This window comes from Lagopus leucura, unplaced genomic scaffold (genome assembly GCF_019238085.1).
Source record: "Lagopus leucura isolate 7727_CA_CO unplaced genomic scaffold, USGS_WTPT01 Super-Scaffold_73, whole genome shotgun sequence".
Taxonomy (NCBI): Eukaryota; Metazoa; Chordata; class Aves; order Galliformes; family Phasianidae; genus Lagopus; species Lagopus leucura.
In genome coordinates this window covers 53,335,948-53,358,188 of record NW_024962252.1, presented here as the reverse complement: position 1 = coordinate 53,358,188, position 22,241 = coordinate 53,335,948, and the positions used below count along the sequence as shown (strand labels likewise).

The window sequence follows — 22,241 nt, the reverse complement described above, 5'->3', positions numbered from 1 at the left end:
TCTGTGTTACTGTGCTTTTTGTATCTGTTGTAGTTTCCATGGAAATAAATAGGATGTATTCAGAGCAACCTAGGGGGACTACTCACACTTTCCTGCCTTTGTACAGAGCTCCCTGTCTTGCTCACTGAGTACATTCAGTAAATACAGAAATCATAGAATCAATGCTATCAACGTGTACTCATTTTAATATTTACTCCCACCTTTGTATCATGGCATTGATGTATATTGCTTGTATTTTTGTCTGTTGTTAATTGATTATTGTTTAATTTAATCCAGGTGACTGAACTTTCCATGGGAGAACTTCTGATGCACTCTACAGTTTCCTGGCTAAATCCTTTCCCATCACTGGGCAAAGCAAGAAAAGACCTTGAACTTACAGTGTTTGGTAAGTGTCTTCCTTCATGACTCTGCTCTTTCAGATCTAAACATGAAGAAATTAAAATTTTCCACATTTTTAAAGCCACTATCTCCTTTCCCTGTAACCATGGGTTACTTAATGTAGACATGCATCTGAAAGCATATGCAAAACTATTACATTTCCTAATACAAGAGAAACATTTCTATTTAATTTGCTTGCTGCTACTGTCTGTTCTGTGAGCCAACCTCATCTACTCTGTGTGTCAAGTATGGAAATCAATGATTTTCAAGCAACAACATTCTCTCTAAAATAATATGATAAATAAGTCTTTCAAATAAGGCTGGTAGGAAAATGGTGATTTATTTCACTCCTGGGAATACAGGAAAACCTGTTTTACAACTGTTACATCAAAATGTGTTGTCTGCCAGTCCTTGTTCAGACTATTTTAACCTGAAACATGTAAGTGAAAATCAGTGCATGGAACCAAGAGTTTTACTGAACAGTATAAGTACTATTAATCATTTACTATCTTACTAATCAAAAGGTTCCACTGAAACATATTAGGCACTTGTCTATTTATTTAAAAAACATCTATTTAAAATGTCTTTGGACCCAGAGAACAACTCCAGGTTCATGAGACAAGCTTTCCTAAGTTTCCAAGCATGACAGATAAGGGGAGAGAGTGCTTCTAAACAGAAGAAGTGTGAACTGCTTCCACATGTTCACTTGGATGAGCTCTCAGTGATCCACACATGCCAGTCACTCAAGCCCAGTAAGTGGGAGTTCTCAACAGGGTGTGTATAAATAAATGAAGGGACTCTGGCCTGATACGTAGCTTAGACTGTCTGCCACCTGGGAAACCTGGTTTTATTCCCACTTTAGTCTACTGCAGCTTGAAAAGTGCACTTATTTAATATGTGAAACTAAAGGAATTTATGCCCAACTCTAGACTAAATGTTGTGCTCACTGTGTCTGCATCCTGGCTCCATGAAGGCATGACAGCCTACTGCATATCACTGCCCCTCTCTTCCACTGGAAGGAAATGTGGATGCATAAGTAAGAATAGAGCTATACCACTGTCATCCAGTCTGGGATCCAGGACTGCTATCCCATAGTCCAGATGCACCTTCAATGTCCCTGGTTTTCTAATCTCTCCTTGTTGATTAGAGAGAACATGTCACTGCCTCACTGGAAGCTGAGAGATTAGATACCATTAGTGAGCCGCTCCACTCAGATGCTGTGGAAGACAGATAATTCCTTCAGATGCAGAAGTAGGAATTGAGATGAATGTTTGTTTCCAACTGAACAAAAGCTGGCCTGCAGGAAGACTTATCATCCTTTTTCACAGTTCTCTCTTAGTACTGGCATTTCACTCCACATGAAGGCATCCATCCAAAAGAAAACCTGAATCCTTAATGTCTAAACTGCATCAGCTTTATATGTTTGTGTGAAGACTTGCTAGAGCCAGGCTGCCAGTAGTTTCATAATGCACGTGCAGAATGGCTTTACCTTAAAAAGTTCATCAGAAGATCTGAGAATAAATATTGCTACTGCATGAACATATGTGGGATGAAAAACTCAATACTTTAATACAGAGTAGATGCTTCCCAATCACTTTGCTTATCTCGTCTCATGACTTTTAATATTCAGCTTTTTCAGGATATTTTCACTGAATATTGTATCTGCAATTAAGAGTCTTCTTTCTTTCTTCTTTTCTTTTTTAGTTTTTAAGAGGGCTGTAATACTGGTGTATAAAGAGAACTACAAACTGAAAAAGAAAATGGTAAGTCTGGTGTGAGTTGTGGTGGATGTTTATGAGCAGGATCCTGCTGCAGCGTAGAATGGATCATACTGGTGTTGAAGAGGAAGTGGCTGTGGTAAAATACCACCTCCTCTCACTAGGCTGGAACTTTAGCTACCATAGAAAAAACAAGCATTCAGTATTTACGTAACAATAAGTTGTAGCTGTTTTTTTGTTTGTTTGTTTTTAGTGCTGTTTAGTAAGCTCCAGCATCTTCTCTGTCGGCAATACATTGGTTCTGTCAGGGATGAAACACTGCCATACAGGAATCACTTCCTTCCAGATAGCTTTTGTGACAGCCTACCTTAACACTGTGAGAATTGAAGACCTCTGTTTATAGACCCTTGATCACTTTGAAAGGATGTATAAATGTAACTTTCTCTGGCCCCATTTACAAAACTGGAATACTAAAGCAGCAACCTGAGTATCCTGAGTATATCCTGAGTATCAGTGGCAATGTACTGCAACCTGCAAATCGTTAAGAGATCAAAGGGCTTTAGGAGTAGTAGCAGCAGCAGTGACATGATTGTTTTCTGCTAATGTATGATCCCTAGACTATTTCTCCATTGAATGTTTGTTCCCAAATAGCACTTATATATATTACTCTTATCCATTAAAATCAAGTGCTTTTAAAAGCTGAAGCAACTACAAATTCCAAGGCTGTGTCTATCTATGACCATTCCAGCTACAAGCACACATTAGGGGTTGAAGGAAAAAGTCTAATGAACTGCAATTTCTCTTCAGTTATGGATCTGAAATGGAAGCAAAAAAGAACCACTTCTTAGAAATATCTTCTTGCTTTTGTTTTTGCAGCCAAGTAATGTTCGTGCTGCCCATAATTATGGTGACTTGGATCCATTTAAGTTTCGCTGGCTGATTCCTCTATCTGCTCTTCAAGTTCGGCTTGGGAACGCAGCAGGTAATTAATTTCCTTGTACTGAAAACTCTGGAATGAATAGTTTTCTGGGATTCTCCAGTACTGCTTCTTTTGTATGTAGTTCTGGAGCTGCTGGAAACAGGCAGGTACAGAGAAAGTCCTATCTACTGTTGTCTGACCTCACAGGACACAGACCTCATTCACAAATAGACTTTTGCAGTTCCATATGCTGGCTTTATCCCTGTTCTTCCCTGAGTTAAAGAAGATGGAGGGTGATATGAAGATATGACAGAATGAAAATTCCCTGTAAAAAGATACCATGAACAGGATGGGGTTTACCTTGGCTGACATCCTGGTTATGCCCTTTCTGTGTGCGGAGTCTTGGTGTGGGAAGCTGACTGTATAACTGGTGTAGCAGAGGGCCACCTCTTTGTTTTCTCTGAGTTGATTTTTATGATTCTATCCAGTTCTGAACCTTGTATAGTGTCACAGGCTGTCTTAGAGGAAATGGGAGAAGGTCTTCTAAGGCTGGAAGGCATTAAGAAGCATAAGAACAGGGGAAAGCAACTCTCCAAGAGAGAACATAGAGTTTTCAAAGGTAGCCCTTGCAGGCTGCTAGAACTAGAGAGTTCAGGGAACTTTCTTTTGGGTTCTATCTCAGATGAGATCTTCTGTGGATCTACCACACCCTGTGTTGACACTGCTTTCAGGAGAAGAGGAGCTCTCCACGGGTCTTTCTAATGCTGAAGGTTCTGTGAAATATATAAAAATAACATCATCTTCTATGCACAGGAACAGAGAACAGCTGTATCTGGGAACTGATTCACACAAAGTCAGAACTGGAAGGCAGGCCAGAAACCATTTTTCAGTTGTGCAGCAGGTAAGCTTTTTATGGAAGTTGGATGAAATTAATGTGTGAAATTAATTAATACATTAATGAAATTTTAAAAAGTAGAAGACCCTTCCACCCTGTGACCATTATATCAGCACTTCTAAAGCTGTTACCAGTCTTTAAATCTAGGCACTGTGCTACTATTTACCTGCATAAGATATAACAGACATAACAGTTTGAAACTGCCTTGAACTTGATGCAGTGATCCAGTGAAAATCTGCACAGGTGTAGTATCATAAATTCCAGTATGATAGGGGCAGACTATTTTTACCAGACTCTTGGTTGGTTAGCAGAAATTGCCTAACCCTAATTTGATAACACCACTCAAAGGGTAATCCTTTGGTACCTATCTTTCAGGCTGTTTTAAAGGAAGTAACTAAGAACTCAAAACACAAAAGAGTATGACATACCTAACAACACAGAACAATGTTTAACTGCCAAACTACTACTAAGGAAAGTGACTGAAAAAAATCACCACGCTAAACATCAACAAAAAGCAGGAGGTTGAATGTGATTTCAGCTGCCTTTCTTTAGATGTGAAAATGAGATTATCTGTTGTGTTAAACTTCCAGTGACTGCGAGAACAAGACTAACATTGTGAAGGTGATCCGTTCTATCTTGCGGGAGAATTTCAGACGTCACATAAAATGTGAGCTGCCTCTGGAGAAAACCTGTAAAGATCGCCTCATCCCACTCAAGAACCGTGTGCCTGCCACAGCTAAACTGGGTAAGAAACAGGTTCTCAAAGTGAAAAATGGAGGCTGGAATCCAGAGCTGGCAATGATTTGCAGTTGTTAAAGTGGCTGTACAGTGTCGTGTGCCAGACCCACAAATTCCATTTTCTTTTTCAGGCTGAGTAGTTGCAGCAGTTTCTCCACAACTCAGCGTATGACAAAGGCTAGAGGAGATAAGCAAGCTTGCTAGTTCCCACTGTATTCTCACGTTTGATTTGTCATTAGCTTTCTTAAGGGTAGACTTAGTAAGGCCCCATTTTGTTAGTTAGAAACAGACTTCCTTTGGCCTGCAGAATACTGTGTTCTTTCCTCAGAGTTACCTCTAGTGTCTGAGCCCTGCTAACAGTCAAAGCTAAAACAAATAACAAAAGACAGGGCTCTTGTTTCTCTCCATGTTCTTAATCTGCATCCCAGCACATATGGTAATGAATTAAGCACAGGCTTCAGGCTTTTTATCTACTAGTTTCCTACTAGTATTTCTAGTTCTCTATGTGTTCAGTTGACTAAAATCCTCATTATGTGGCAGGATCAGGGACAGTTCAACTCATGCCTCCAACTTGGCCCTCTAGTACTTGAGGTATATATGCCTGCACATAAAGGCAAGCATCTAACTCTGAAGGAGGTAAGAGAAAAATCTGATGCTTAATTACACTGCTGGTATCAGAATGCTGACACACCTGACCTTGAATGAGGCTATGTACATCGTGACTGGAAGTGGGTTGTTGAGACAGGCAGTATAACCAGATGTTTAGATGAGAAGATAAAACTGCCTTCTTCTTCTGCACAGCTTCCACCAGGTCCTTGAAGGTACTGAAGAATTCACCCAGCAGTGAGTGGAACGGTGACCAAGGGAAAGGCACCTTCCAGGACTCTGATGAGTGCAGCCTGAGCAGCAGCACCCAGAGCAGCAGCTGCAACACCACTGAGAGCATACAGGAGCCCAAAACTTCATCTCCTGATCAGCATGTACAGAGCTGTGCCTCTGACTTTTCTAATGCTCTTGTCAAAGAATCTGATATTCTCAGTGATGATGACGATGATGAATATCAGAACCTAAAGAAGAGCAGCCCTACTAAAGACATTGAAATTCAGTTCCAACGGCTGAAGATTTCAGAGGAACCCAATACTGACTCTGAACGAGATCAAGCTGCAGAAAAGGAGGAAGGAGATGGTTTCAAGATGGGAGAACATCCAAAGCTGATACGTGGCCATTTCTGCCCAGTGAAGAGAAAAGTAAACAGCACAAAGCGTAACAGGGGAACTTTAATGGCAATGCAGGAACGTCACCAGTCCCTTGACAGCCACTCTGATGCTGCAAACTTGGACCTGAACTCTATTTTGGAGAGAGAATTTAGCGTCCAGAGCTTAACATCTGTAGTTAATGAGGACTGTTTTTATGAAGCTGTGGAGAGGCATGGGAAATCCTAGCTTTCTGAGCAGCACTCTATACAAAATGTTCATTTGAAGTCCACATAAAATTCAACAAACTTATTTTGCTTTAAAATCAGTAAATTCATGGAAGCCACAGCAAAACTACTATCTGATTTTCAGCACTAGTACAGTTTTTCCACAAATACAGCTGTAAAGGATTTTTAAGTTATTTTAATTTATTGTGGATCAAAAATAGATTAAGTTTGCCAAGGTCTGTAAATTAGTTCATCCCTTTCAAACGCTTATTGCGATTATGTAGTATTATTCTTGGGGAGGGGAAGGGTGGCCTTGTTAGTAATTTTAAGTTAAGTTATGTGGAAAAGGTGCTAGTGAGTGGCAGAAGTAAATGCAGTGGAAAGTAGTATAACAAAATGAATTTTTCAATACCATGGGCATTTATTTTCTTTGGTTTTCATTTTTGCTTTATTTAAAGCAGAATTAAGTTATTTGAATGTGCTTTAGTGCACAACAGTGCAGAAATTGCATTTTTGTAGGTTTCAAGATGCTGTTTATACTTTATATATATATATGTGTAAATATAAAATCAAAGCTTGGCCTGTAATCTTTTATTTGACTGTATTTTTTATTTTCTCTACCAGCCTGTACAGTAAAAGACAAATAAGTATTGTACTTAGCTATGTTTTCTACTTTTTATCGTGCTGCTGTTCTCTTAAACTCCCAAGTTCTTTGCTTTTGTATATATGAGAAAGAGTATTAGCAGACCTTGAGGCAATCTGTGCACTTTATCCTCCTATAAGCCAGTCACTTGAGTATATTTATATGAGGCTTTTGATTTTTAAATTACTCTGCACAGAGGATTTTCCCAGATAAAAAGGGCATAAGACCTCAGACAACATCTTACATGCTGCAAGTATGAAAAGAGTTTTTATGTTGCAGTAACGCACTCACGTTCATACAAAATGTATTATTTCCATTTAATTACGTATCTCACAACATACCTTGTTCTGGGTGTGTGTTCTGTCCTTGGAAACGAGATGAACCAGTAGGCACATTGTAAGTGGACTGTCCTAAACTTTTGTCTACAGCTGAACTGAACAAATAAAATAGGAAAGCCTCCTTCACCATTTTTTCAAAAGTTATTTCTTCCATACCTGAAGAGATGTAAGAATACATAAATCAACACCTCTAGATCAAGAAGTTAAATCTCAGTTCAGTCTGCTGCAGTTACAGATGATTTTCCTCTACAGTCTCTTCTAGCTGGTTTGTACTTTCAGGGGAACGCTTCCTCTTCTTCTGTCTTAGCTCTTCTCTGTAATTGTATGCAAAAAGGTTTGGGTCTTCATCACACATTTTCCTGTATGCATTGCACAGACTTCTAAAGTGCGACATAGTGAGCTGAACAGGACGCAGAGTTGGATCAACATCTGCTGCCATCATCAACTGTTCTGTTTTTTTCAAACGTTCTCTTTCGGGAAACAAGATCCTAAAGGCAAGGCAAAGAGCAGACAGAAAAGTGCAGACAATTCAGTTTCCAGAAAGAGACACAAGGCTTTTACATAATCTTAAGACAGTTCACTGTCTAAGCAAATAGAAAAATAGAAGGGCCACTTTTCTGCAAATGCAACTTTTAACAACATGGAAGATTATATTTGTGCATTGTACATCAAACCCATGCATGTATGCTCATGATTAATAACATTAAAAAAGAGCTTTGGGTATAGATACTGTCACAGAGCCTTCTTGGAATTAGCCTAATATTTAAAGAACAATAATAGAGTTAACTTTACACAAAGCACATCAGGTTCAAACTACATAACTTGTTTCAGGCTGTTTCATTTCAATGGCACAGGTATTATTATAACTTCTCATTAATACTTTAATTCCAATGCCAGAAAAAAAAAAAAAAAAAGCCAAGGAAGAGGAAATGAATAATTAATTATTGTTCACATTTTAATATGGGAAATTGTGCCTGAAGTTCTAGATGTCATTTTCTCCTCTATCAACTGTTTATAAATAGCCAAATTAACCCCTGTACTCTGTGACCTACATTGGCCTCTCTCTCACAACTTCTCAAATCTTAATTCAAGTGATTTTTAATGACCCTCAAAAATGCATAGCACAAGTAGTTCAAGCTACTGAAAGCACTGGACACATGGTTGATAAGCATGCCTCAGTTTTCCAATTATCTGTTGTTGTCATACATACATCAAACTTTAAAATGCTGCCAGATTGCCTTTGACAAGCTAGGCTTTGTGCAACTGAAAGTTGGCTCTTGGTGGACAGACAGAACACAAAGCTAAAAAGGGGTCTAAAAGGACAAGAGAAGATGGGGTCTCTGGGAGCAACCTGGTTTAAGCTGCAGTGTGCCTCAAGGCCTTGATTAAAGAAATCTCCATTATTTTCAGACGTTCCTTGAGCCAAAAATCAACCTTTTATACACAGACTATGAAAGGTCCATACATGAGTGGTAACTTCTGCTACGCTTTATGCTTCCTGGATGTAACAGTTTAATCTTACATGCCACATTTCTCTCAGGTCCCAGAAGTGAAACACAAATGTACACTCATTCTATTACCTTGTTTCTATACAGTATCTTGCAAGTAATGTAACAGCCCAATTATGCACCACAAGTTGCTCATTTTTTTCAGGTCAGCTAAATAGTAAGAGGATTGTGTTTCTTGGCTGCGTGCTAGGGTTAAAGTCCAATAATCTGTTAGGGAATATGTGATGCTCAGAAGTTCAGACTCGCTCTCCTTGCCACAAAAGAATGTACAGCCGTTGTTAGCTACTTCATATTACACAATTTAAAAAAAAAAACTTTGGCAAAAATATTCTACGTAACATATATATGCTGATTGCATGTGCCTCTTGATTATATTGCCAGCTGAAGCTACTCCTCCATGAAGACTGTAAATCAAATACAAACCTAGCTGGTTTGGATATCTCAATCTCTCACCGATTTCAAATGTATACTCAAACTTTATTGCAGGCAAATTTGCATTCAGTTTTGAATCCCATACATCAATATCACTCACTGCCTCAAGAACAAACAAAACACTTCTCCATCTAAAAAATGAAGGCAAAATTCTATGTACGTTCACCTTCAAAACAGCAACATATAACCCTTGTAGTTTAGCAAGGTGCTATCCATCCTAAACTGCTTCAAAACTATGCCCAGCAAACTTCAGCTAGATGAAGCTACAGCTCTATGCCTCAAATTCCCTAAAAGAGCTCTGTCGCATATTTCTACAATGCTCAGCACAGGGCTTTTCCCATCCCAAGTCAGACATGTATCTATGCTCAAGTTTTAACAGGATCCCTGGAGAACAGACTGAAGTTCTCCTGCACTGGCTAAAGAAGCTAGTAAATTCTCTCAGTGAGACACAAGGCTTTTTAAAGAGGCAATAACAACTCCATATAGGGGCACAGAAGCAAGAATGTGACCTTTTGACACTATCCCTCCAAATAAGTAAAATTTCCCACAGATCGAATTCTCTCTCCACGGACTGCAATCGTCAGTTAAGAATTCTGAGACTTTCATTTTTTAACTCAACCAACAAATGCTATTGATTTTCAGTTGCTTTTGTTCTTGTTGTTATTTTGTTCAATTATTGGAGAGATACAAATTGGAAAGATCACCAATTTATCCCAGTAATTTTAACAGCTTCAATTACACTAACAAAAATTCACAGTAATTATTATTTAACAAAAACAGAGAGGCATTCAGCTCATAATTTTGTCTCTGTTCTGAAACTGAAAGATCTGATGAACATTGAATAGCATATTTAAATAGAGTGAATAAAAACAAAAAATAGAGGATTTTTCCTTCAAGTTCCTTACTGGATTCCGCGGCAGCAGTATTTTCTTCTGAATTGAAAAACACTTTTAACCACTTTTTCTACTAGCTCAAACGGCTGCTGTATCTTTGGTTGCACCAATGGAGTGAAATGCACCACTGCCACATCCACCTGTAAGGAAAAACAAAACATCAAGATACCTGAGCAGATTCATTCCTCTGAGACACGGTACTTCTTTACAGTTTGCAGGTTAGGTGTCAAGAAACAGGGACAATACAAGGAAACACTGTGACAGGTAACAGCTGTGTGATAAACCACTGCCCCAGTACTTGATTTGGCTTAACTTTCAAAGCCCTGGAGTATTTTAGTCTTCCTTGGTTATCTACATATTTCTAATTAGCTCACACACCATTAGTACTTAGTGCTTTTTTCCCCATGGCACTTTCTTCATCCAGCACAACTTCCATGTCATCCGTAAAGTAATTAGCACTTCTTTCTTCAGATCCTTCCACAAGACAATTCTGACATGATACACAAATTAGACAATATTCAATATACAGGCTGAAGGGCAGCAGGAGAAAATTGGTATTATAATTAGAAATCAAAGCTATTCCCCATATATTTTCTGTTGCTCTAGGGCTTTGGCAAAATGAGAGCCAAGGAGTTACTTTCCAGTATATTAAGATTTTAAAACTCATATCTATTCAAAGGAATTGCAGATCAAAATAAGTCTGCATTCAATTTAAGTGACAGTTGAACTCTGTGTTCAGAGTCAATTATGAACTCATACTCTGTGTACCATCACCGTTAATCCAAAATTACATTTGAATGTTTCTACACAGATCTCTTTCACATTTGTTATTTTCTCTTGTAGTTCCTATATCAGCTTGGTTCACAGACCTGCCACTTCCCTTGTGTCTGAAAACAGACTGAAGTAACATCCTGCCTTCAGTATACACAGATGTACATATAAAAAACACAATATGTCATGCAGTTATAGTTACATCATATAAAAACACCCTGAAATATACCTTTTTTTTTTCTTTTCCACTTTTTCTGTAAGCTAGACTTTTTTGCAAGACTAAGATAGAAAAACTGCTTTAATGACTAAAATATAAAAATGCTTAAAAAATGTCACGAGAGCTTATTTAGAAGTGAGATAACAAATAAAAACCTGGTATACAGAATCTGTGGAGATTAGCACATATCTCAAAAATAGTTTCTGAATTTCTCATGGGCTTCTAGACTTGCCACAGCCCCCTACTTGTAAGGAAGAGCACAAGCACACAATGAAAACTTGTGCTCACACTGAACGTCAGAACACTTCAGGTTTTTGAACAGGGTAAATACATCCTTTGCATGACCAACCACCTCCATGCACAGAAATACCAAAGACTTATTTACATGCATGTATACTTATCTACGCTTTTGTCAAGAAATACAATACATTTCGATCCCCGACACCTGCATTTTTGACCATAAAATTCTGAAGGATAAGAAAAAAAAACACAGTGTAAAATTCAGGGGAAAAAAAAAATCCAGCTCAACTTGCTATCTAGAGGCTGGAAGGCAATAATTTCTGCTTCTGAAAGAAAACAGCACTCCTCAGCGTTTGTTCCATTACAGACACTGATTTATTTGGACCCCAGGAAAGCTGCCTGGTTACTATAGTGACAGATACAGGGAAAGCTTTTCACTTCTAATTGGCCACTCCTTAAAAATTATCCAAGCTATTTGTTGCTAACCTTTTAAATACGCATTAAAAAGAGAGTAGAATTATGAAAATCAATACAGAGTACACAAGAGTACTTAGAACGCAAAAGTTAATCTGAGGATCATTTTATTTCTAACACTTTCTTTTTTTTGCCCCACCACTATTTTCAAAATAATACTCAATTCTAATAAAATAATGAATATGAAAATTATCCTACCGATATATCCTGAACTGTCAATAGTGTAACAATTATTCTCCCCTTACTGTTTTAGCATTCAAGTACAAAGAAGGTTTATGCTCTAGTAAGGCAGGAGGAACACGTGACAAAGTACAATGTAATTCAGTCTGTTGCCTTGTTGATGAAATCAATGCTCTAAATCAGATGAGCCTACATGAGACAATTATAGCTAACTGTTAGCAACAGAAGTCTCACGATAGGTAATACATGTATCTTGCAATAAGCCTGTATTAAAAGCAAACCCATGTATCTTTTTCCAAGCTGTAATTTTCTCCTGCAGGGAGCTGAAACCTAAGCAGAACATATTACACTTCATTAAAGTGGACTGTCTGAGTTCCTAATAAGATAGTTCTAAGGCAGCTCCTCTATCAGCCAAGCATTCAGCACCAGCTCTGTGTCTGTATGCTACAGGCAAGCATTCAGTCTCACACCAGGTATGCTGATCACACAGCCCCTTATTCTGATGTGAAGGTTTCACTTTGGTTTTCCCTCCAGCAGAAAATAACTGTGGCACAGCACTAAGAGCAATTATATACAACTTCTTATTACCATACTGGAAAAGATGAGCTTCCTTCCCAAGGATAGTTCTCAGTTCTTTAACACAGATCTCCTCACAAGGAGCATTGCTCCAGAACGAAGAGGCACTGGATGACTCATAATCTGACTACTTTACTCACCACTTTTTTTTTGATGGAGCGAAGAGTCACTAAGATGAGGCTTTTTAAAGCAACACAGTGAACTTTCCTATAAAACCTCATTTCAGGTTGATGAATTCAGAGACAGCTACTGCACACACGTGAGCAGTGCTCTTCCCCTTGCCTGTCACGTCCTATGCATTAAAGCTTCATTCATTTGCTATTTTATCATCCAATCAGTAGCACTATAAAGGTCCCTTTACAATTTTTCAAAGTTAAACCCCATCTTTACTACTCTCATGATTTTTGTGAGCAAAAAATCTTACATCTTCACATTTTTTCCAGACTCTTTAGGCTACACAGCACAAGCATTTGCTTAGATTTGCTGTACAATTCCACTGACCATTTATTTCTATCTATCTACTCATACCTAATCTTCTAGCCAACCATTTCTCCCTGATGAGACCTTTCCTCTTTACCTTTCCTCTTTACTCTGCAACGGTCTCTTTCAAGAGTGTTGTGAGGGCACCACAAATGCCTTCCAAGAGCCTAACGAAATCATGCTGTGGACCACGCATTCTCTGCTCCAAAGCATTCCAAATGTATGAGACATTGTGTGCATTTCTGCATGCGTTATCCACTAATTTTGATATTTACAGCAGCTCATATCAGTTTGCTCAGCACTGTAGAAAGCTCCTGACAAGCAGAAAAATCCTTAAGAACAACTGAATACATTGTACCAGTGTTCACCCATTACATCAGCTCATACTGCAGCTCCTGAATCATCACACCTGTGCTTATCTGGGAACAGAGAAACTTCTCTTGGATGTGACAACTGACCAGATATTTACAGAGACAAACCTGAGGATGTAGAACATTCTTCACTGGCAAATGAAAATAAAACAATTCTACTCTCCAAGAATCTTTTGAAACACAGATGTGGACATGCGAAACTACAACTCAGAACCAAAAGCTATGGTTATATCACTGTGACAATCAGAAAGGCTTTTCTCCCAGCTTCATGATTTCTTACCCTGACTTGTTGAGGCCATTTCACCAATACGCTGCAATTATCATATAAGCTTTAGAGCAGCTTTATCCCTTCATTCTTTTATATATAATGGAAAGCTAAAGAGTAAAGGATGTCCTACGGAAGGCGAAAGCTACCAAGGACAGACAAGCAAAACCTGTAGCTGAAGAGAAATGTGCTGCTGTTCCAATTAGAAATTAAAATACATTGCATAGTTCTTTCCTAGGAAGTTTAAACTCATAATAAGATTACATGTGATGAAAAAATGAAGAAAAAAAAATAATGAGAGAAAACAGCTCTACAGCTCCCAGATCAACTTAAATGAATCATATCCAGCCCAAATTCGTAAGTCTATAGAGTTTTTGGATTTTTATGATTTTATTCTTTCCTTTTAATCCCTGTTGGCAGCTTTAATCAAAGCAGTTGGATATTGTTATGCATTTAGCACTAAGAGCCTCCACGTATTTTTCTCTATAATCTCTTTGCTTTCCCTTTCTAAGTGTTTGTCAAACAAAACTCATTAAACAAAGTACTCCTTTATTCTCTGGTAGATGGAACTAAGAGAGGGAACAAACAACAGTACAGCACTTGCTGTAGAGAAGAGAAAAAACAACACTCCAAGAAATTTTGTTAATGAATGCCAATGCAGTTTTATATGAGAAGGGACAGTCCCATTCAGGTGAAACCCTATTTTTTGAGGACATCGACAGTGAAGAAAACATCTCAGATCTCACAACCAGCAGTAAGTGTTACATGAACAGGAATGCATGATAACTGTATCTTCTATTACACTTTCAGTGCTTATACTTGAATTTATCATACCTTTAATTCAGTTCATCCCATTAATTATAAAGCGTGACTACCATTTGCAGTGCTTTGGGTTTGTGTGTGCATGCTGTAGCTGAAATGTTAAAAATGAAACAATAAAAAGGCTAACTCTAGGTCCTAGTGAGAGCTTCCAGAAGATTCTGAATGACTTCTGAGCTATCAGGAAAATGTCAGTTCCTTCTGCAAAAGGAAGATAAGCCATCTTTCCCGTGGGCCCGATACAAAAAGAAAGATACGTATTTGCCAAAGGAGCTCTTCACAGTCTGAACAAAATGACAGAATTTCGAAATAGGCAAGACTTGGAAATAAGGTTTTTAAATAGGTTAGCTGTTATCATATTCACCTGAAATATAATCATTTGATATATACATACATTTATGCTGGACAGAGCACATACTTGAAAAATTACCTGAATTAAGTTCAATATATAAATTCTAGCTTATGAGTAATCCTATACTACAGAATTAGAGAATTACTTGATATGTAATGCCACTAATGACATACTGATCAAAAGCTTGCTGTCTTACACATAAAAATATGAAATAAGCTTACAATGCTACAGTTATTTTGTGCACCACTCATTTCAACTGTATCCACTATTATTACGACTTTTCAAAAATGTTCATTGCTAAAGACCAAATCCAATATTACTGTTCATATTCAGCCAGAACGTCTGAGGAAATGCAAGGACTGCCCTTTCTTTACCATAGTGGTAGAAAACAAGAACTGCCTACTATCCAGCCCCAGTCTAAATGCAGGACATCTTTTCTAATCCTCATCACAAGTTTCAAACTGTTCTTCTGTCTCTGCTATCTCAACTGTCCCACTGCTGTAACAGCAACAATTCTATCTTCACAGGTGCTTCCTAACAACTACATGTTCTAATCTACTATGTGAAATTCAGCCTTTAAAACAAGAACAGCATTTCTGCTTTTTAACCAATTTTATGAAGTGCCACCGTGAGACAAATTTGCAGATTATTTCAGATAGGTTTCTGATTTAAAAAAAATGCTGTTACACAACTAAGTAGTGCCATATGAGTATTAAAAATAGTATTTCACTTTATAGACAAAAGCACATCATATTCATTCCTAAGACAGATTTGCTAAGACTGCTTGTCTATGTTGAGGACTGAGAATCACTTAAGTGAAAATGAATAAGTTATTCTGATATGTTCTGATATGACTTAATTGCGAAAATACAGCAAAACTGAGCACCATTTCACTTTCCTTTAAAAAAAAATTATTAAAGAAAAGTTATTAAAGCAAAGAAAAGAACACAAGTATTTAAAGAACTGAAATAAAGGGTTGCTTGGAACTATAAGTGACAGATATGATCATCAGTGCTCTTCGCTAAAAAACTGTCAACAGGAGCGACAGCTACAGTCATCAACATGCTTACGGAAGGAATGCTGAGCGTACAACATATCTTTCACCACAATATTTTTCCACAACAATATTTTTCCACAATGGCTGATAATCTGCAAGTTTCTAATGTCCCACTTACAATGTGTAGTTGTCAGTAAGCCTGTAATCTGATACTACCACTGAACACCACTCTGGTAAACCATGTTTTGTTTGGTAGCTTGCAATCACGTATGGCAGAGTAGCTCCCCCTCACAGGCAATGCTAAAACACTGTCCATTTGTTATCACTGAGGACCAAGTGCCTTGCATACAGTGGCTCAGCTGCTCTCATCTGCTTGCAGGGTCACGTTCAGTTACTCATTCACATAGCTCTGATTTTAAATGCAAGCTTTTTTTGTTTGTTGATTTCTTTTTCTTTCTCTCTGTACTTCTCCTCCCCCTCCTCTGTATCCCACAGCCAGCTACAGCCTTGGCTACGAAGCTACCACCCAGTTACACGCATTTACAAGAGAGAAGCGGGCAGACAAAAGGGGACAGCAGATAAGCATGGCATCAGCTGGTCTGCAGTTCTTTGCTTTTATGCTGGCTTTGTTTGGCGTTTTTGGAGACATCGCAGCCACCTTGCTACCGAACTGGAAGGTAAATGCAGATGTTGGTTCCAACATCATAACGGCTATAACGCAGATGCAAGGACTGTGGATGGACTGCACGTGGTACAGCACCGGGATGTTCAGCTGCACCCTGAAATACTCCGTTCTGTCTCTCCCCATCTACATCCAGACTGCACGAACCACCATGGTACTGTCTTGCATCCTATCAACCTTTGGGATCTGCATCACTACAGTTGGAATGAAATGCACAAAGTTGGGAGGGGACACCGACAGCAAAAGTCACACTTGTTTTGCTGGAGGAGTCTGCTTCATTCTCGCAGGAATTTTTGGATTAGTACCAACATCTTGGTACACGAGAGAAATCATTTCCAATTTTCTGGACCGGACCATTCCAGAGAGCAGTAAACACGAACCAGGAGGAGCGGTTTATATAGGATTCATTTCAGCAGGGTTTCTGCTTGTTGCAGGTGCGATTTTCTGTACTTCCTGCTTTAAAAAGCAGCAAGGAGCATGGATTTATCCTCCAAAGCAGCAGCATCTCCCACCCACATTGCAGGAGAGCAATACAGGTTACAACCTGAAGGACTACGTGTAAATACCATTGTTTTTATCCATCGAGGCTTTTTTTTTTTTTTAATGCTAAGTGTACTCTGATTATTTTAAAGAATGTGTAACACCTAAATTTTCTTACATCTGGGCTGCAATTATATTTACATAAGATATTTTCCTCTTAGCAATATCAGCAAAAAGAACAAGTTACGAAGCAATCCCTGAGTCTGCTGCAAGAGTACTTTTTTGACTGACATCTCAAACCATTTTCTTTGACTTTCCAAGTAAGATTTACTGAAGAAAAATAAATTATTTCAGCACAAGCAACAGTACATTTAATGTACTGATCGCTTGTTACAGCAAAGACACTTCAATTTAGTGAAATCAGGCCACTGGTAACAGAATGCTCTATATGGTATTTTACCTTTTTCTCTTTAATTATGATGCAAGGAAAAAAAGCAACCATTCTCTGTCCAAGAAGCTTAATTCAACAATTTCTATGTAAGGGACACATCTGCCTTTCATTTTTTGTTCTAAATTGTCATAGTAACATTTAGATTTCCTAAACAACAACAATAAAAAGCAAAAAAGAAATAAATTGCCCAATACAAAAAAGAAGACCACCAAACCAATAACACAAACCTGCACTCCCAACCTTAGCTGCACAGGATTTACATATTAGGAAGCAAAATCAGTGGTATCATTCAGATGCTGCCAAAATCATCTCTCACCCCCTAAACTGCCACCTGCTGTGGGTTTCATTTATTACTGTTAAAGCAATGCCAATTGGGCACTCTTCAATTGCTGCTAATCTATCACAAGTGTTAGATTTGAGGAGCAGTACAACTGAAATGTAACTCTGACTATGAAAACTGTAATGTGGGATACAAACTGTTTATCTTTTTACATGAGAAATCCAGAAGCATTTGGCCTTCAGCTACCATTTATTGCTTTGAATGCTTTTGGCCTTCTAAAAGAACTTTACAGGTGCTTTCAATTGTTCCACTAAGGTATGTTTCAGGCCCAGTCCCAGATATCTTATTAGTGTAAAATGTAATATACAATAATGATAAGAGAATGCTATTACACTTAAATGTATATGTTAACTCTTTTAATTTGATTGCTTATCTTAGATCCTTTAACCTTTTCTTTCAACAAACTGATTTTGTTTGTCAATGTTCACTGGCAGATGTCCTGTTTAAACATTTTACTGAACAGGAATCAAATTGATGCCCATTTGTTAGCACAGGTAAGAGGATATGGTGCAGACCCTTAAATTCAGGAATGCTACAACTTTGGACAAGTCTTCAAACAAAACCAACTGCTATTTATTTGGTATATTTATATGCAACTTTCAGTTCTTGTTTTATTATCCCAAATTTCCAAGAACAGTATAAAGAGCCCATAATGTTATCTATCTATCTAATGTTTGTTGGAAAAAGTAAAATCTTCTGTTACAGCGTTTTAGAAAGTCAAATGCTTTATATCCAATAATGTAAAGTCTTCATTCTACTGTCTGCATTCTCTGAAAGAAATTTCAAACTTCATCTTGCTCTTATTACTAGTGTTACGTAGCCATTTGAAGTTTCTTATCTATTCATCAGGGAGCTTCTTTTGTACTATGCCTACTACTTTTATCAGCAGTTACTTAATACTGCAGAGACATAAGCAAAGAAAATTTGGCTTTTTGCTCATCATTAAGACAGAATGCTTTGCAGCACCATCTTGTTCATAAAACAGAAGCCCATTATGACTCAGTATTCATAGATATTGTTAAAATATTATTCATTCACTGAGCAAATGAGGTAGACAACTCGTTCCCAGAAACCATTCTTCTCCACCTTTTCTTTGGGGCCTGACACAACACTATGCTGTGATCACTGGTAACGTACGTGAATGAAAACTGACATTCATAAAACAGAAACCAAAGATGTTTATACATACGAAAAATGTAACAATTCCATACTCCAAGCAAAATGAAGTATTTTTCAATTACATAAGCAACACATTTTTCTTTCTAAAACTTTACACAGAAGTACCTGAACTTCTTTGGATACCTGTGAAACAAAAGGCAGGTACACAGCTGCATTATTCACAACACCTGCAAGACCTTTCTTTGAAGGCAAAGGTTCTATCAGCAACAGTGACACCTCAAACCATTTCAGTCCAAAATAAATAAACAAAACAGGAGATGAAGCTACAACAGGAGTTAGAAGGAAACAAAGTACAGTGCAACGGGTGTCAGGTCTTCCTGAAAAGCTTGCATTATCTGCTCTTGCAATGTAATTTGTATTTGCTGTAAATCAAATAAATATATTAAATAATTACATGTTTGAGTTTAGCAGTACTGCCTTTTTGTGAGGTCCTTATTCAACTAAGCAACAACTGATTATAGGATTTGCTTACACTCAGACAGTTGTCACACCTTCATGGAGTTATCTTTCCCTCTCAGTCAATTGAAGCCTATTCAGTACAGGAAAATGGGAATTTCAGTTACAGCTACCCAGCGCTGAGACACAGATGGCACAATATTTTTCACTGCAGCTCTAATATGTTCTCATACTACATCCACAAAATCCAAATTTTAGTCTTATTGTACAATACTTCACATACTTAACATTCAGATTAATAATATGATAATATTATTGGAAAAAAAAAAAAAAGGAGGGCTAGAAAATCACAAAACAAATACAAACAAATGCAAACAAAAATGTAAAGCAAAAAAAAAAAGTCACATGAATGGCCGTTTTTCTTCACAATAGTGAAGATTTGTTGTCACAAATAATAGTGCAACACGTCTGGACAGTTACTTGTTTAAAAAAAAAAAACAGTAAAGGAATTCTACATCGTCATCAGAATATGCACAGACATAGCCTGTAAAATTCAATATAATAAGAGAAAGAGAATAACCTTCTATAGGTTCTCGAGAGATATGACTGAAGAATAAAACAACCCACAGAGAGACTGTGAGAAAGGGAAAGGATGATTTACTTAAGAGCCAAACCAACCATTTTAAGAGAAACTCAGAAGGAGCAAGTAAATGTCCATGTGCACTCATGGCAAACAGATCCTACTTATTGTCATGCACACACTTTTACAAAAAGAAAAAGAAGAAAAAAAGGTAGATCTGTGATCAAAATGCAGTTTAATTTTTGCATTCTTGATTCCTGTTATCCTAATGGATTTATTAAAACAACAAAAAATAGTAGCAGGAAATAAGAGGATAGTAAAGACACTTTTCTCCTCTAAAGAACAGACAAAATAGAGAAAACATGGTTACTTTTTTAAACAGGGAGTGGGATGTAGGTGACTAAGTAGTACAGCAAACATGAGGGAGTTCAAAATGCTGAAGATGAGTAAGGTGAAATACACAGACCACAGACACGGTAAAAATAGTTATCAGTGGCATTTGAAAAGCTTTTATTAATAAGGGTGTTTCAGAAGACTCAACAAATTTTCCAGGCAGTTTTAAACTGTCTATAACTGCAATTGTAAAATAATTAGCTTTTCAAAGATGCTGCAATTCTAGCAAACTATCCTGCCACGAAATTTAAAATTCCACAAACACCCAAAGAATTACAGTGATCATGCAAATAGACTTGAACATCAAAGCACAAGTTCTCAGTAACCAAAAAGAAAAGAATGCTCTTGAGCCATGGATGTTTCACTTTCACGCATACCACAAACAGTCTACTTAGTAGTGTGGAGATGCTGAATTGAGGACCCAACTGCTTTCCTGCCTGAAAATCAGACAGAGTGCCTAACTGAAAAGTTAACAATAAAATCAGAAGAACATAACAAAACTTACATCTGGCTTTGGAACAAAGGCTTGGCCTGGTATTACAAAACAGTTCTCAACAGTGCAGAGATGCTGAGACATGATGGACAGTCTGCTACGTTGCTTGCCTCCTGTATTAGCAGTAAGCCTCTGTTGAAGAATCAAAACACGTGAATTAGTGAAACTGAATGGACAAAACTGCCAATTACACAAAAGCTTGATTATCACTATAATCAAGGACAAATTAAAAAAAACAACTAACTCTTAAGAGCACACATCAGAGTTTAAGCCTGAATCGTCTTGAACTATATTATCCTATGTAATATCATTTCATCATGACATCATGCTAATTTACAATCCCAGTCCTTCAATCAAAAGCACACAGAAAGGAGCTCCTTGAACTTCTGCAGAACTTACTAAAGGTCAACATAATTTTGTATGGGAACATGAGAAGACTAAACCAATGTCACTGCAGAATTCAAATCAAAACAGTGCTGGCTGATAATATTTTCACATTCTTCCCTTCCACTGTTTGTGGATCTTTTTTTTCTTTTTCCTTTTTTTTATCCAAAATTAAAGCTCCATAAACTCAAAATCAGATACTAAACAAAATTTCTTTGTTATAAACTCATCCATGCTTACTATGTATGCAAGGTTGTCTAATCTACTTAGGTTTAGATACCTAGCAATACAAGCATTTAATACTTAAAGTTCAGTTAGCAGCTCTCTAATTTTCCCATGGAATTTCTTACAAAGGTTATCAAAAAGTCACCCAGACAAAAGAGGTTTTCTACACTTTCATAAGCTGGCATGAAACACTACCTGCTTGTCTCGCTAGCAAAAACAAGACTCAAACAAAAAAACTCTCAGTAAAACATCTCTCAAATGGTTACAGGTAACAACTGAATTTTGAAGATTTCTCATCTTATTTACAACTACCTTAATTTTTTAAAAAAGGAGCAGTTTACATATCTAATAACATCTGTACGTTACATAGCTTCATGTGAAATTCATGCTGATAAAATACTGCTCAAACTATGTCAGAAAAACAAAACCCATTGCTCAAGTTTTTCTCTTTTTTATTTTTTTTTTCCCTCTTTTTCCAACAAGTCTCCTAAAAGGCAGTTTAAGTATCAGCATGGAACAAATAAAATCCTTTCCAACAATTTCTCAGAAAGCAAACTCAGAGATTCTTTCAGCCTACATGAGCTCTTCAAACTACCTTTTATTGCTTCAGAGAAAACTTATTAAAAATAAATAAATAAAAAGAAAACAAAAAAAAACAAAACTGATTAAAAAATCTAACAAAAAAAAAAAAGCAATCAGATACACACGTCCTTAATTCTGCAATGGAAATAAAATGGACAGCACTTACAGCTCTTCAAATGCCAATTCAAACAAGCAAGTCTACTTTCCATGAAAACAAGACTCAGGCTTAGTTCCTGCCTCTCAGTTTACGGAGGGAATAACTTAAGAACATCCACCTCTGGGCAGTAACAAATTACTTCAATCGCATTGGCAGGAGCATACATGGGTATGGCACTTTGCAAAAATGCTACGAACAGTAATTCTGTAACCTGAGCTATTTAGGTAGTTGGGTTGTTTCTCCCTTAGCTCTCAAAATTTTCTTTGTATTTACCT

General features: G+C 37.4%; 3 protein-coding genes across 7 annotated transcripts in view; 2 read left to right on the top strand and 1 right to left on the bottom strand.

Moving 5' to 3' along the window:
* The window catches only part of TIAM2 (TIAM Rac1 associated GEF 2), a 210,847-nt gene extending 203,669 nt beyond the window's left edge, over window positions 1-7,178 (top strand). The window contains exons 22-27 of the mRNA XM_042874628.1: window positions 277-385; window positions 2,083-2,141; window positions 2,973-3,078; window positions 3,829-3,916; window positions 4,501-4,655; window positions 5,450-7,178. Of these exons, the coding sequence (XP_042730562.1) occupies window positions 277-385; window positions 2,083-2,141; window positions 2,973-3,078; window positions 3,829-3,916; window positions 4,501-4,655; window positions 5,450-6,090 (1,158 nt within the window). The 3' untranslated portion in view covers window positions 6,091-7,178. The remainder of the gene's footprint in view (window positions 1-276; window positions 386-2,082; window positions 2,142-2,972; window positions 3,079-3,828; window positions 3,917-4,500; window positions 4,656-5,449) is intronic.
* Window positions 1-22,241, bottom strand: part of TFB1M (transcription factor B1, mitochondrial) — a 37,695-nt gene that overhangs the window by 5,833 nt on the left and 9,621 nt on the right. For 3 of the 5 annotated variants that reach the window (XR_006180211.1, XR_006180218.1, XR_006180215.1), the window contains exons 5-7: window positions 20,631-20,750; window positions 9,895-10,022; window positions 7,053-7,537 (exon numbers count right to left, since the gene is read on the bottom strand). Coding sequence is in view for 2 of the 5 variants with exons in the window: in XM_042877183.1 (XP_042733117.1) it covers window positions 7,279-7,537; window positions 9,895-10,022; window positions 20,631-20,750 (507 nt within the window). In the remaining 3 variants the exon portion in view is untranslated. Of the gene's footprint in view, window positions 1-699; window positions 7,538-9,894; window positions 10,023-20,630; window positions 20,751-22,241 lie in introns of those variants that run through there. The other 2 variants (XM_042877183.1, XM_042877170.1) reach the window with 1 other exon arrangement.
* Window positions 14,102-16,868, top strand: CLDN20 (claudin 20). Its single transcript, XM_042877195.1, has 2 exons — window positions 14,102-14,210; window positions 16,120-16,868. Exons 1-2 carry the CDS (start codon window positions 14,102-14,104, stop codon window positions 16,866-16,868), a joined length of 858 nt encoding a protein of 285 aa, XP_042733129.1.